At 38.4% G+C, this 15,575-nt stretch overlaps 1 protein-coding gene across 1 annotated transcript in view; it reads right to left on the bottom strand.

The window, feature by feature from the left end:
• myom2 (myomesin 2) overlaps nucleotides 1–15,575 on the bottom strand; it is a 97,718-nt gene that overhangs the window by 23,076 nt on the left and 59,067 nt on the right. Inside the window, exons 18-24 of the mRNA XM_003215490.4 lie at nucleotides 14,524–14,711; nucleotides 13,731–13,857; nucleotides 7,228–7,406; nucleotides 6,822–6,936; nucleotides 3,968–4,124; nucleotides 3,776–3,882; nucleotides 339–383 (exon numbers count right to left, since the gene is read on the bottom strand). Coding sequence (XP_003215538.2) covers nucleotides 339–383; nucleotides 3,776–3,882; nucleotides 3,968–4,124; nucleotides 6,822–6,936; nucleotides 7,228–7,406; nucleotides 13,731–13,857; nucleotides 14,524–14,711 — 918 coding nt within the window. The remainder of the gene's footprint in view (nucleotides 1–338; nucleotides 384–3,775; nucleotides 3,883–3,967; nucleotides 4,125–6,821; nucleotides 6,937–7,227; nucleotides 7,407–13,730; nucleotides 13,858–14,523; nucleotides 14,712–15,575) is intronic.

The raw sequence follows: 15,575 nt of genomic DNA, 5'->3' as shown, positions 1-15,575 counted from the left end.
ATGAAAGCTAAACCAGAACTCTCAGCTTTATTTGCACAGATGTGTATTACAGTTGGTTTTACATGACTCAGAGCACAAACTGAAGTGTCTATTTATTGCACTATTTAGGGCTTTTAAATATGTAATCCAGTAAATATTAGACATATCCTAGCTGGATCTATTCATCCAAATTGCAGTGATGAAGAAGATCTCTCCTAAACTGAAACGAATATTTGCATTTAATTAACAGAAAGATAGATTTGCTGCGTTTTTTAAAAAGTTTTATTACTTTACTCCTATCAATGGTATGCAAATAATCCCTTTTGAGACTGGGTGTTAGATTCAAAAATTTTACTTACTTGGATTCCTGATTTCATGACTTAGTGCCATCAGACGTTCAAGTTCTAAAATGGAAAAAAAAATTTTAATTTATTCTGTCCATCATAATAAATCTTAAGAACAGTATGAGTCTAAAAATCACTAATAACATGAAAATTCGATTTTCTGAAAAAGAACGACAATGAAATGAGTCAGAGTTTACACACCACCATTTGATTTATTTCCTTCCACTTACTTTTGTGACCAGACAGAGAAGGCCAGAAGCTTTCACTTCCATTTATATGTGTTGTTACATATAAAATGTGTTACATGTGGTATGTGTTTTTGTCTCTGAACTCAACAAACTTTGGTTATTTTCAACTATGGTTTGACCGAAGGAAACCAATTTCAAACCATGCTTTATGAAAGTGGCTTATTTAAAGAATCACATGCAATCCTAAATTGAACTTTGGAGATTAGGTGCAAAATATATTGAAATTCACCAAAAAACAGAAGCAAAAGCTTCCAAAATTATAATTGAAATTACACTGGAGGAGAAAAGGTTTAGAGGGAGTATAAAAGTTTTGGATGACAGAGCACAGAATGCATGCAAAGCCCATGGATGTGGAATACAACATTAATCATTACCTATGATGGCTATGGTTGCTGGAAGTCACAAACCAATAACATCTAGAGAATCACGTAATTCCTACAACTGACTTGGAGTCTGGCACATGGCTTTAGCATGTAGTCATAATGGAATGTAGTCTTTAAGTAAACGTTAAGGTGCCCGAAGTAAGCAGAAAAACAAAATCTACATCTTCCTTGAATCGGTGTCTATTCTACATTGTATCATACAGAAAGGGTTTCTGCTAACATTTGGAAAGAAGCATGAGAGATGGTTTACAGGGCATGTTTACCAAGACACACTGTAAATGTCAGTAAATCCTCACAGAAAGTGTTCAAAAGGCTAAACTAGATTCTAAATAGCTGGAGAGATTGGCCTACTTAACATATTAGAATTGCTAATAAGGGATCAGAAAATGGAAGCAATTGCATGGCAGGCACATTTATAAATAAGAAATAGAACAGCAAATTGACAAGCAAAACACTGATGAAGCCAATGTATGTTTCTCATCATCACCGGCGATCACTTGTGTCCGAGTATGATTGTCTTTCAAGTATAGTGTCTTGGCAGTGGGTCCATAGGTGACTGTAGAGATCTATTCTTGATCCGCATGTTCTTCCACTGTGAGGACATCAATTTCCAAGTGGAAGGCGGTGCCAGCCAGGGTTGGCTTGATGTGCCTTCCCTCTTGTCACATTTCTCCCTTTTGCCCTCCATTTGTGCCTCTTCGAATTCCACAGCACTGCTAGTCACAGCTGACCTGCAGTTAGAGGGCTCAAGAGCCAGAGCTTGAGCACTCCGTCTATGCCACCATTTTTAAGGTTGGCTTTAAGCCCATCTTTAAATCTCTTTTCCTGTCCACCAGCATTCCATTTTCCATTCTTAAGTTGGGAGTATTAACTGTTTTAGGAGGCAGTGATCAGGCATTCGGACAATGTGACCAGTCCAGCAAAGTTAATGGTGGATGATCATTGCTTCAATGCGGGTGGTTTTTGCCTCTTCCAGCATATTGACATTTGTCCACCTGTCTTCCCAATAGATTGGCAGGATTCTTCAGAGGTAGTGCTGATGGAATCATTCCAGGAGTTGAGTTGAGTGTAGACAGTCCAGATTTTACAAGTGTATTGCAGGGCTGGGAGGACAATAGCTTTATAAACAAGCATCTTGGTCTCCCTATGAATATCCCGATCCTCAAACACTCTCTGCTTCATTTGGAAAAATGCTGCACTCGCAGAGCACAAAAGGTGTTGTATTTCAGTGTCAATGTTGACTTTTGTGAAGAGGTGCCTGCTAAGGTAGTGGAAATGGTCAACATTTTCTAACATTACACCATTAAGATCTATTTCTGGCATTGCAGAGGAAATGACTGGTGTTTGCTGAAAGAACAATTTGGTTTTTTCAATGTTCAGTGAGAGGCCAAGCTTTTTGTATGCTTCTGCAAAGGTGTTTAGAACCACTCAGCAGGTTTCTATTTTAGTTCTAAATGCATGATGTGCCTGCATTTCCCATCTATTTCAAGATTCAATTTATATTTTTAATGAAGGGGACTTACAGCATCTGACCTAAATTAAATAAGGACACCAAGATCTCTAGATACCACCAGTCCCCATAGAAATATTATCAACAAATAATGACAGTGGCTCCCTCAAAGAATCCAGAAGGAGGTGGTTTCCTTCTCTGTGCGGGCCCTTGCACATCCTCCACAGGGCTTTCTCCTTTCTTACTTCCCCCTCCAGACCTCTGTAAAACGTAAAACTCTACACTAACAGATTTCATAGCCTTCTGGAAGAACTATTAAAAATGTTTAGGAGCTCAGGGGAGAAGATGATCACTTCTTCCCTGGAGGGATTGACAGGACTTGGTTCAACAATGAATAAAAATATAAAATGTATACTCTCAGCAGATTTATTTTATTGTTAATATCAACAGAAATTACAAAAGTTTCTTTTAAAAAATGATCATATTGTTTGGTGTTTCCTTGCCAAATATTAGCTTGAAATCAGCATGGGACTTCAATCTTTGTACATTGACTGACATGTGGAGGAAACACAACTGAGTAGTTTTGCAATGTCCATGATATTATAATGTATAGATGTCCATTATAAAATGGTAGCCAGTGGAGTGACTGATGCATGAGGACCTGATGTACTATGGGCACTGATGTATATCAAGGCATTTCCAATGTACATTTGGACACTGCCTGAAGAGTCCTGGAGTGCAACACTATGCCCAATATGCATCAGAAATGTCCAATATGCCTCAGAAGTGCCCAATGCACCTCAGAAATGTCTACTGTGCATCAGTAGTGCATATTAGAAAATCCCAATGTGCATCAAAAAGACCCAATGAATTTCATAAATGCCTGGTACACCTCAAGAGTATTCAATGCACCTTAGAAGTATCCAATATATATGTGAATTGATTAGTGTGGATTAGGAGTGTCAGGCACACATCTGGAGAGCCCAATATGCTTCAGAAATATCCAATGTGCATCAAAAGTGCCCGGTACACATCTGGAGTCTCCAATGTGCATCAGTTCCACATGAGACATACTAGATGGTCATCAGGAGCATCTGGTGTGAATCGAAAGCATGCAATGCACATCAGACCACTCTATCTAAAGCCAAGTTGTGTATCTTCATAGTTCACTAACAGAGTTTTGTTGCATTTCTACAACTTAACTACAGATTTGTAAAGTTATGAAATGTAGACCATGATATTAAAAACCATTAGGTCCTCTTAAGCATTCTGAGGAAAGTGCAGGACATGTCAATTTCATTTGGGAATAATTAAGCCACCTGTTTAGCTTTACTTAGCCATATCTATAGGAAAAGAAGATTTTAGTCTTACCTTCCTCATCCATAATGAAGCTGGATGAGACACCATCGGTATCACTAACAGCCACAGCATATGTCCCCAAATCTTCTTTGTCAGGTTTTTTAAAATAGAGCTTAGAGCTAAAATAGATAGACATTCTAATTAGTGGTTTGCTGAAGTCACCCAGGTTTCCAAAGGCTTACATAAAAGGATTTTAAAACTTACTGGTCTCCAACTGTTTCGACTGAAAATCTTTCAGAATCATCTATTTCTTCATAAAATTTACTCCATGTAAAATGAGAAGCATCTGAAATTTCTTTGCAGTCAAAGGCAAGGTAAATATTGCCTTCTTCATCCACACCTGAGGTGATTTCCTTAGTGTCTGTAATATAGGATTATGGTTAGAAATACCTTTACTAAGGGAAAGTGTATTTCTCCAAATGTCTTGTTCAGTTAAGAACACTTCAGCAAAATCTGAAATTGTCCTTTAATTAGATCAGTTTATTTAAGCAGCCAGAGGGAAGGCATATAGTTTAAAGACATAGAGAAAAGGCAATTTTATTTTCGAGTAGAGGAAAAAAGTTGTTATTCAAGCTTCCAATATCCCGAGATAGGTCATGCTGTGAAGGACTATGGGGTTGTTTTATCACACATAATAATGTGTGTTTGAGGCTTTGCAACCTTAGAGTGGCCTAATTTCTGTAGTTTCCAGGAGCTGCATCCAACCAAGAAGAAAGTTAAATGTCCAAAATGGTTTTTGGTATGCATTGCTAGCCATAGACCAGCCTTTTTCAACCTTTTTCACCATGGAGGAACCCATGGAATGATTTGCAAATACAGTAGAGTCTCACTTATCCAACATAAACGGGCCAGCAGAATGTTGGATAAGCGAATATGTTGGATAATAAGGAGGCATTAAGGAAAAGCCTATTAAACATCAAATTAGGTTATGATTTTACAAATGAAGCACCAAAACATCATGTTAGACAACAAATTTGGCAGAAAAAGTAGTTCAATACGCAGCAATGCTATGTAGTAATTACTGTATTTATGAATTTAGCACCAAAATATCACGATATATTAAAAACATTGACTACAAAAATGCGTTGGATAATCCAGAATGTTGGATAAGCGAGACTCTACTGTACCAAGAAACCCCTGCAGAAACATGACTATATCTATAGCTAAGAAAAAGGTTATGTATTTTAAATCATGGTCTCTCATGGCAACTGTGACAACTTCTTGCAGAATCTTAGGGTTCCAGTTGGGAAACCCTGCAGTAGACTACAGATAGATCTCTCCACAGTCCAGCCACCTGGCAACCCTCTCTCCTTTTCCCTATTGCAACAAAAGGAGCTTCTACTTTAGTCAAGGCTTTTGCATACAAGGTGTATATTTATACGCTCCAACTACTATGTAATAATGGGTGGTGTGATCTTTAGACTTTTCTGCCAAATAGGTCTTGTACTACTCCAAACTATGAACCACTTCACACGGGGCATTTTAGCTCCATTTTGCTGCTTTTAATCATGGCTTGGACAAGGCCTGTTGTGCACCATCATATGACATACAGGAAGTCCAGCCCACATTCATCCCAAAGTGAAGGGGAAGCTTCCAGACACAAAACATACAAACCGGCAAACATTCAATGCCATTTCAACAACATAATACATCTATACAAATAAGTTAAATTAGAATAAGACAATGGCTGATAATCTGGCAGTCAACATCATGGAACATATAGTCAAGTAATTAAGTTGTATGAAGTATAAAATTATAAAAAAGGAGCTCTTCAATAATTTACAATAAAATAGTTGTCAGCTTCAGTCTGTTTAAAGCATCAATGATGTTACTCATCTCCCTCTCCATAGGCAAGCAAAAAAAGGTGAGTTTTTAGCTCTTTCTTAAAGGAGAGGAGTGTGGGAGCTGTACCAATTTCTTTTGGGAGAGAGTTCCAGAGGGAAGGGGTGACTACTGAGAAGGTCCTCTCTCTTGTTCCCACCAGCTGTGCTTGAGATGGGGGTGGGACCCAGAAAAGGACTCCCTCCGATGATCGCTAAGTCCAAACAGGTTATAAGCAGGGATGCGGGATGTCAAAAAGCCTGGATTATTTGACCTTCCTCCCCTTTTCCTCATATAATGTGGGAAAGGGCAGTGAGGCAATGTGTGTTGCCATGCGTTGCCACCCTTTCCCCTATTTGATGGGGACAGGGTGCCAACAAGCCCAGTCCTGATGGGGGAAAGAGGGAGGGCATGTGGGGTGCCACAAGCCACCCTGTGCCTTCCCTTTCACCAGCAACTATCAGCAAAACAGCATGGCCCGAAAGCACCATGTGAAGAGGTTGCAAGAGGTTTATTGTGTCTTCTCCTATGCTGCACTTACAAGCAGCTATAGCACTGCTGCCAGTTTCTCTGAGAGAACCTTCACCAGTCTCTCTCTCTCTTTCTCTCTCTCTCTCATACACACACACACGACAAATACACATATGTTTGGCATATTTGTTGTGGTTTCTCAGCAAAAGCTTGTCTAACATGTGAAACCCTACCAGCAGCACAATTGCCATAAGCCTTGCCTCAAATGAGCATCCAATCCCATCACTACAGAAAGGGAATACTGCAAGCTCTTTTTTAAAAAAAACAATTCATTATGCCACTTGTCAATTTGTTCATTACTTTTTTGGCATTGTTCAAGTTCTTTTTGGAAAGAAGAAAATCTTGAAAACATTTTTCATCTATATTTTTTCCTGTAATGTCTTTTTTGGAAATACAGGGTGATTTTCACATGGTTTCCATTGAAGTGTTTCATATTCAGATCACCTGCAATTCAAATTCCTATACAGTCAACAAGCTCACTGGATGAGTTTTGGATCACTGTGTGCCTGTGTATGTATTCTATCTCACAATGTCATTCTGTGGATCAAATGCAAGCAAAACATTTTGAACTCTTTCAGAAAAAAATGCCAGATATAAATGCAGAAAGGTGGAAATAAATACATGCTGAGTCCAGTTCATACATTAAGATTTCTTCTGTACAGAAAATATTTCAACACTGTGTTAGTATTGGGATCAAAACTCATACCTGGTTTTGCCTGAACAAGCACCGCTTCAGAAACATCAGATGGCTTGCCAACGCCAGAATCATTCACTGGGCGAACTCGGAATAAGTAGCATTTGCCCTCATGTAATTCAGTGACCTTGAAAGACAGATGCAACATTTGTTTTAATATACCAGCTGAAATCTATTGCCACACGTTGGCTGTCAACAGCAAATGAGATTTTTGCCTCTTCTACTCAACCTTTTCCACAAACTAGAATTTTATTCCAGAGGGATACTGGATGATTTTTCAAAGATATGGGGGAGAGAGAAACATTGTGAGGTGAGGAAAAAAATACGACTTCCAAAATTACATCCTGCTGGCACAACTGGATCCACCTCTACTTTGGAACACAATGGGGGGGGGGCACCCTAGAAGATAATTTTCTACCTTAAGGTACCGATGAGAAGTTGGTTTCTCATTGAACGTGATCCACTCTTCTCCATCTTCCTCCTTGTAGTCCACAAAATATCCAGTAACAGGGCCACTACCAATGTAAATAGGAGCCTTCCAAAGAATCACAAGAGATGTGTTCCTGACCTCACAAAATGTCAGATCATAGGGAGGACCTTAAGCAGATAGATAGATAGATAGATAGATAGATAGATAGATAGATAGATAGATAGAGCAGATTACAAATAAAACCAGAATATTGTCTCAAATAGAGAAAACACAGGCACACACACAAACATCTTCTGCAGAAAGTATCTCTTTTGCTTATCCTTTCCATCTTGAATAACCATACCTGCTGTGTTTCTCATCATGACTTCATTATATGTGTGTGTGTGCACACTTCCAAGTTGCCTGTTGACTTAAAGGGTTTTCTTAGGCAAGGAATAATCAGAGATGTTTTCGCATGATAGTGAGTACTAAAAATATAAAGCTGACTCCTTGATGAAATGCAAAATTACTGCAGTGTTCATGGAGTCACAGAGCTGTGGAAGCTCTCTCTTTTATCCTCACCAAATGAGCATAGAACAGTGATGGGATGCAGAGAAAGACCTTCCCTGAGGATCATAGACTGTGTGGCCCCATCTACACTGCCATATAATGCAGTTTCCTAATCATGATGTGCCCTGCCTCGAGCCACAAGGAGAGGTGGGTAATTAATGATGGTGATGATGAAGAAATTTTATTACACGGCAGTGTAGATGAGGCCTTTGGCAGCCTGGATCTACACTACCATGTTTTTGTTTTGTTTTGTTTTGTTTTTGGTGTCAGGAGCGAGTTGAGAAATTGCAAGTTGCTTCTGGTATGAAAGAATTGGCCATCTGCAAGGATGTTGCCCAGGGGATGTCTGGATGTTTGATGTTTTACCATCCTTGTGGGAGGCTTCTCTCATGTCCCCACATGGAGCTGGAGCTGAGAGAGGGAGCTCACCCATTCTCCCCAGATTCGAACCACTGACCTGTTAGTCAGCAGTCCTGCTGGCACAATGGTTTAACCCATTGCGCCATAAGGAGCTCTATGCAATGCAGTTTCAAAATGCAGATTAACTGCATTGAACTGCATTATATGGAAGTGTAGATCCAACCGCGGACTCATATGAGGATATGCACACCATCTAAAAATCTATACACAAGTTGAATACCCCTTATCCAAAATGCCTGGGATCAAATTTGCTTGGGATTTCAGAATAGTTGTATTTGCCTATACATACATAATGAGATATCTTGGAAACATACCCTATTTTAAACATGAAATTCGTTTATGCTTCGTGTACATCTTATACACCTAGTCTGAAGGTAACTTTATACAGAACATTTCAAATAATTTCAATAGGTTCATGTACATTTAATCATCAGAAAGCAAAGGTGTCACTATTTCAGCCACCCATATGGACAATTTTGTATTTTAGAACATTTCAGATTTTAGAATTCAACGTGACGCTCAACCTGTATCTCCAGAGAAGTCTGATTGAATCTTACAGTCCTTCTTTGTGGGTGATGTCTTTTTCTTCAAGGACAAGGGAGAGAGACTTCCATTTTTAGCAAGTCAGAGCAAATGAAATGTACTAGGACTGTGTTGTTTTTAATATGTAACAATGTGTTTGTGTTTTAATAATAATATCTTATAGTGATATTCTAATTGAAATTATTTTAATGCTGTTTTAATGTATGTACTATAAATTATTTCAACTAGTTTGTTTTAATTCATATAGTAAATGCTTTGAGTCCAATATTGGGAGAAAGACAACATAAAAATAAAATAAATAATAAATACGGTGAATAAATTTAATATTTAGCTTTCAGCTAAATAGGGATGGATGGGTGTTAATTTTGCATTCATCTAATGATCTTTTTAGGCAAAAAAAGCCATTTCCACCTATTTCTTTCTAAATTCTGGAAAGCTTTCTTTAAACATTAGCTGCATTTGTCTCCATCAACACTTCCAAATTCAATAGGTGTTTCCTTAAATGGAGAAGATTGTGTTGAAATTCCCTGCCATAGGTGCATGAATGAAGAGGAACTTGTCTGAGAAAAGAGGTGGCAGCCCTAGGCTGGCACCACAAGCAAGGCTTAACCTGCAGGACTACAAGGAAGAAAACATGGGCCAAAAATCCAGGACTGATCCAAAGCATTGCTATTTTGGGTCAGCCCCAGATTCTGCCATAGCGTTTATATGTCTCTGACTCTCAACCATGGCACTGGAGTACTGACTGCCCATTTGGCCCAAACCTGGTTCACTGGATGATCACCCTTGTCTTTGTCATTGTTTGTCATCCCAGTGTTGGCATTAGGGTTCCAGAGAGCTTCTGGCCATTTCGGGTGCCTTTGCCAATATCAGCAAAGGCACCTGCACAACCTGGAGGTGCAAGGGAAAAACAAGGGGACAATCTCTCCCTCTTCTACAAATTTCTTGGGCAGAATTGTTGGCATTGGCAAAAGCACCCAGCAATGGCTAGAAGCTCTCTGGAGCTCTATGGCCACTGCTGCAGTCACAGAAAACAACAAACGTAAGTGCAATCTTGTTTTTCCCTATGCTACAAAGCCAATAATCACTTTGCCAAAGAAGTGATGTGCATTCTGTGTTATATACACCAGTGCCGTGTCTTAAAAGGTTGCATGTATCTATTTTCTATTTTCCTTGTACAACACTTAATAATCAAGGGTTTAAGTTCAGTTTGAGGCAATAAAGTGGGAAAATCCATGACTTCAAACCCTATTATTGTGTATGTGCTCACATGCATATACAAATGCTCCCTTTGAATGCTATTTTAATTCATTATTATTCTGATGCACCAAGCTGCTCCACTGTGTTTGGAATTAATGTTGCCATTGAATACAAATGATTTCATTAACAGTTATATTGATTTTACTGTTTCCACATGAATAGCGTACATGAAGTGTAAACGAGGCACCTCTATTAAAATTTACCAAAACAGCAAGTGTCTTTGAATTTCCGTTTTCATTAAGCTTTATATCAATCTGCTTTCTGTTTCATCAGAAAGTACCTTTGATACTAACACAGAAAAAATGAGGCATGAAACTGAAGGGGAAATTCAACAAATGTACTATTTCCCTTGAATAACTTTCTGTGCTGAGAAACTGAATTTTCACTTTGTGTAATTGACAGTTCCTATGTGCACCCAAATATTAAAACACTCCTTTGATAAAAAGAAAATATAGTACCTTTTGTACCAGTCTTCCAAGTTAATTCACCCTGTTTTATTCAAACAAGGCAGGACAAGGCAGAATTTAAATAAAGCAAATGTTATTCCAGCTATAGATCCATTACAGACTGTGAGATTTGTCAGAAATTTAACAGACATCCTGTAAGCATTTTACCAATACAAGAAGCCAATGTGGAAGTTAGAAAAGGGGCTGAAAGAGGTAATTAAACTATTCCCTTTCTATCAGCAGCTTTTCTGATGCATTCATTTATTTAGGATCAAACAAAAATGAAGCTAAAGGCACACTCCTACTCAAAAATTAGACAGACAATCAACACTACCAGAATGAGCTGTTGGCTTTCTCTGATTATAGACAGAGGCAAGTGATCTAGAAGCAATCCTTGGATGAACCCAGAAAATATCCGTGTCTCCTCTGTGAATTATGGAGGGACATTGGTATTTTCTTGCAGCAGAAGAATTTATTTGGAACTCCCCACCAGCACGCATGCACACACACACACACACACACATTTCCATTCCAGTTTAAAAGGTTGTCTTTCTACTTTCTACTTTCCTAAACTCCTCAATAGGACGTGGGAAGAAGTAACTCCATTTGGAGAAGTTTGGAAACTGGCTGGGTTGACTTTGGGGGTAGGCATCATGTGCAGGGGATGAACTTGGGGCATTTTACTAAAAATTAAAATTGGCTTTGAAAATTTACCTAAGATCTATAAATGAAAGTTCAAGAAGAAGAACATTTTATTGATTAGCCCTTAGGCCATATCAAAGTACCAAGTCAAACAACCAAGCTTGAAATGACCTGATTACATTCTATACAAAAATTAGATAAAACACTTGTAACAATACAATAAATAAATATGATAAAACTGAATGTATACATCATATTTCATTGTCACCCCTACAATTTACCCCAATCAGCCCCACATATATGGATCTCAAATGTATTGTTTTGCTCAAATACAGAGCCGTTTTACATGTTATTTTTGGATCTTGACCGCACATAAAATACGTTGTTCTGATGTGCGATTCCCGATGCATTGCCGTTTGATATATGGACCAAGGAACAAATCTCTCACCTTCTGTTTCGAGTCAAATAATATATGTGCTAAATCCTCAATTTCAGATGTTCCACAGATACAGAACCATTCAATATAAGGGATGTTATAAGGTCCGGGCTGTGGCGCAGGCGAGAGAGCAAACCAGCTGCAATTAACTGCAATGAATCACTCTGACCAGGAGGTCATGAGTTCGAGCCCCGCTCGGAGCCTATGTTTGTTTGTCGTTGTTCTATGTTAAAAGGCATTTAATGTTTGCCTATATATCTAAATGCTGTAAATAAATAAATAAATAAATAAATCTCCCATATCTAACCATTGTATCAAGCTGATCAAATCTAGCTCAAGTAAATACCTCCCTAAAGTGTTTTGGCATTTGGATTTTTAGATAGTTGGCAATTTGGAAAGTACGTTTATATTGGCTCAGCCATTTTAGGTTGGCAACCCCACTGAGAGTAGCTATATCTTTTTGAGCTTCTATGTCCAAAATTCTTTGTCTGGCGCTCTTTTTTACTTGGTCACTTAAGGCACAGGAGACAGGGAGGCCACAACTTCTTATATAATTTGTCTGTTGCGTAATCCATGAGGTCTGTAGTTGGGATTTTATCTGTTCTAATAGGCACAATTTTGGGAGTCTATCGGGCTCCATTACGTTGATTTTACACCAGTAATTATAAGCCCTGTATTTAGACTGTGCATGGATTGTATAAATTTCCAGTTCAGCTCTCACTGCAGCTGCTGAGGTTGTTTTATCCACTCCCAAAATGCTTCTCAGGTGCTGAGATTGAGCTTGTTCTATTACTGAGATGGAACTTAAACCCCATATTTCTGTTGCATTTAATATCATGGGTGTAATCTTAGCTTTATATACTTTAATTATTGGAATTAGAGTACCTGGCTGGCTATGTGTTTTTAATTTAAGTATTAGATTCAGGCGAGCCTTTACTTTGAGTGCACTCCTTTGATGGTGGAAAGACCAAGAGCCCATTTCAGAGAAAGTTACTCCAAGATAAGGGAAGGTGATCGCTTGTTCTATTGCCTCACATTTAATTGCCATCTATGTCTCTGCTGTCTTTTTCCAAACACCATTATTTTTGACTTTGATTTGTTGATGATTAGAGAGTTGTCCTGGCAATAGGAGCTGAGTCTTCTGGAAAGTTTAAGACTTTTTATATTACTTCTGAATTAAATCCAAAGTGTTATTGGAAGTGGGGAGAGAGTTTAAGGATGTGGGATATACTTTGACACCCTTTGATGAAGGGCATCATCTCCAGGGATGGGGAAAGGCTGACATGGTGGTTTTGCTTTCACTTACAAATTCCTAGAACGTGATGGGGAATGCCCTGGATTTATCTTCCAGTAAGTAGCCAGCCAGTGAAAAACAAAATATTGGATTTCCCTCAGGATTTAGGTGTTTTGCCCAGTGGAAGGCTGAGAAAGTAGTCCAGGGCCTCTTCTTGCTCCTTCAAAGTTCAATCAAATAGGAAATAGGCCCTATTTAAACATTTATATTTAACCTATCTTTTGTGCCTGGTGTCATTATTCTATGGGTGTTCATAGTTGTTCCTCATCTTCTGGAGTAAGTGAAGAGAAATCACTGCCTCTTTTTCATCATGATCTGGGATTGGCTCCTTCAGCTTGGATCTTTGCCTTGTCAAAGGGAAATGTGTTCTGCCTTTATGTGTGTGTGTGTTTGGATGACAAGCCATGAGCAACTGTAGTTGGTACTTAATGCATAATACTAAATGACATCCCCAGAGCCATTAGGGACCAACCTGGAAAACTCAGGAACTGGTATGATCCTAAACCAACAATTCTACCCATTCATTATTTGGCCCCCGAGGCCTTTCTTTTGACAAGAAAGGATGGCCATATGTCGGGGGTGCTTTAAATGCGATTTCCTGCATCTTGGCAGGGGGTTGGACTGGATGGCCCATGAGGTCTCTTCCAACTCTACTATTCTATGATTCTATGATTCTACAAAGCGTTTTCTATAAGATAACCAACCTAACATGGCTGATTCACATATAGAGGGATCAGTGGATGCAAGCTAGTCCATACGACAACAAAATGCAAATAGTGTTAGCTGAGAATGGGAGTAAAAATCCAGCATATTAAACAGCAACTGTCATTACCAAGCAACATATTTGCAACTGTAATACATTGTAAACAATGCAATAAGAATAACCAAATAAACTACTCACCAGGCTCTGGCATAGTCCATGCTTCACACTTGAAATGCTCACTGGGATCAGAAGGCTGCCCTATGCCAGCAATATTGGCAGCAGCAATTTTGAATTCATAATATGCATTTTCCGTCAACTCCTCAATCTTTGCAAATAACAGTAGACAGCAAAAATAGTTTTAACAAGGATAATGTTCATGCTGATCCTCTTAAGACAATAATAATAAAAATAAAAATAGAACTCGGATGTTAAAAAGCCAGTCATTTATTTAAAATCATTTCCTACAGTACGTAAAGCAGAATAAACAAGGGAAAGTGCTATGAAGGGATCTAGCTGCAAATGCTCTTCAGATTTAAATTAGGAATTATAGTTTCTTTTGGTTTATTTTCTTTTTTAAAAAAATTGTAGGAATCACCTTTGGTAATTTACAGGGGAGTTTTTTATGGCATAAGCTTTTGAAGATAATGATCTACAAATCAGATTATTCTTATCCAGGAATATCCCTTTCAAAATCTATTGACTAATCTCAAATATTACATATATTTTATTGTGGGTTCTTTAGATCCTCAACAGTACAGTGCTGTTCAGTTCTGTTTACACTTTACAAACATTTTAGCTTGCATTCAGAATGCTGGGAATAAGATACCACAGATTCAAAATGAAGACCTTTCCCCATAGATACAGCGGCAGATGTGAGAGGAAAGATCAAAATTCCCTTTCATTCAGTATTTTATATCTGTTTGGGAACACCATGGTTAAAATGACATTGTAAAAATTGAATAAAATACCAGAAACTGGAAGCAACACTGACCGTATAAATCCTCTCTTTCGCAAGGGAAGAGTTGACTTCATGCCAGTTGTGGTGGTGTGCCTCGCGTTTGTCTATATAATAACCCAAAATATTTGATCCACCACTGAATCTTGGAAGTTTCCATCCAATGGTCATTGAGTGGCCATCACAGTTGAGAAGTGTGATACCATAAGGATAGGATGGGCAGGCTTGAAGAAATCAAGTGCATAGATTATTACAAAAATACCTAAATATAACAGCATATATACATAGCAACACACATCAGGTTGCAGCTCTTTTATGGTTTGTTTTCTCTATTGTAAAATCATGAACTGGCACTCATTTACAGTGCAATCCTATGCATGTTTACTCAGAAGTAAGTCCCTCTCTGTTCAGTGAGCCTATCTCTAGCAAGTGTTTACAGTATTTTACAGTCTAGGGCAGTGGTTGTCAATCTGTGGGTCCCCAGATGTTTTGGCTTTAACTCCCAGAAATCCTAACAGCTGGTAAACTGGCTGGGATTTCTGGGAGTTGTAGGCCAAAACACCTGGGGACCCACAGGTTGAGAATCACTGGTCTACATTACAAACTGGGAAAAGATTCAATCAAACCATTCTACCCCATCACTTTTTAGATGTAGTCTTCTATGTTCTGCGACTGTGAAGTTGACATAAGACTACAAAAATCATCATCTCCAGAAAATACTATACACAGAAAACATTGAGCTACTAGCTGTTTTTTCTATATAAATCAATTGAATTCAGGGTCAATATACTAAATATCTATAAGGAACCAAGTGAACTGCACTGAATGGAAAACCGCTTCCTCATAAACTGTAAATTCCTTTTTCATTTCTCATAGGGAAACTCCAGTCATTGTGAAAAGTTATCATGCTAAGTTGACACAAATGCTTCCAGAAACATCAACAAATAATGAGGGAACGTCTACATGTTACGTGAGAAGCAGTGTTAGGAGTACTTTCAGATTTGGAAATGCTTTTCCCTGGGAACGCAGAGGAGAAGAAACCATGTTCTTGTCAAGGGCCTGCTTGTTTCTGTCATTTTGGTCATAAA

The sequence above is a fragment of the Anolis carolinensis genome, chromosome 1, assembly GCF_035594765.1.
Source record: "Anolis carolinensis isolate JA03-04 chromosome 1, rAnoCar3.1.pri, whole genome shotgun sequence".
Taxonomy (NCBI): Eukaryota; Metazoa; Chordata; class Lepidosauria; order Squamata; family Dactyloidae; genus Anolis; species Anolis carolinensis.
The sequence above is the reverse complement of the archived record's forward strand: the minus strand, read 5'-3'. Positions and strand labels throughout refer to the sequence as shown.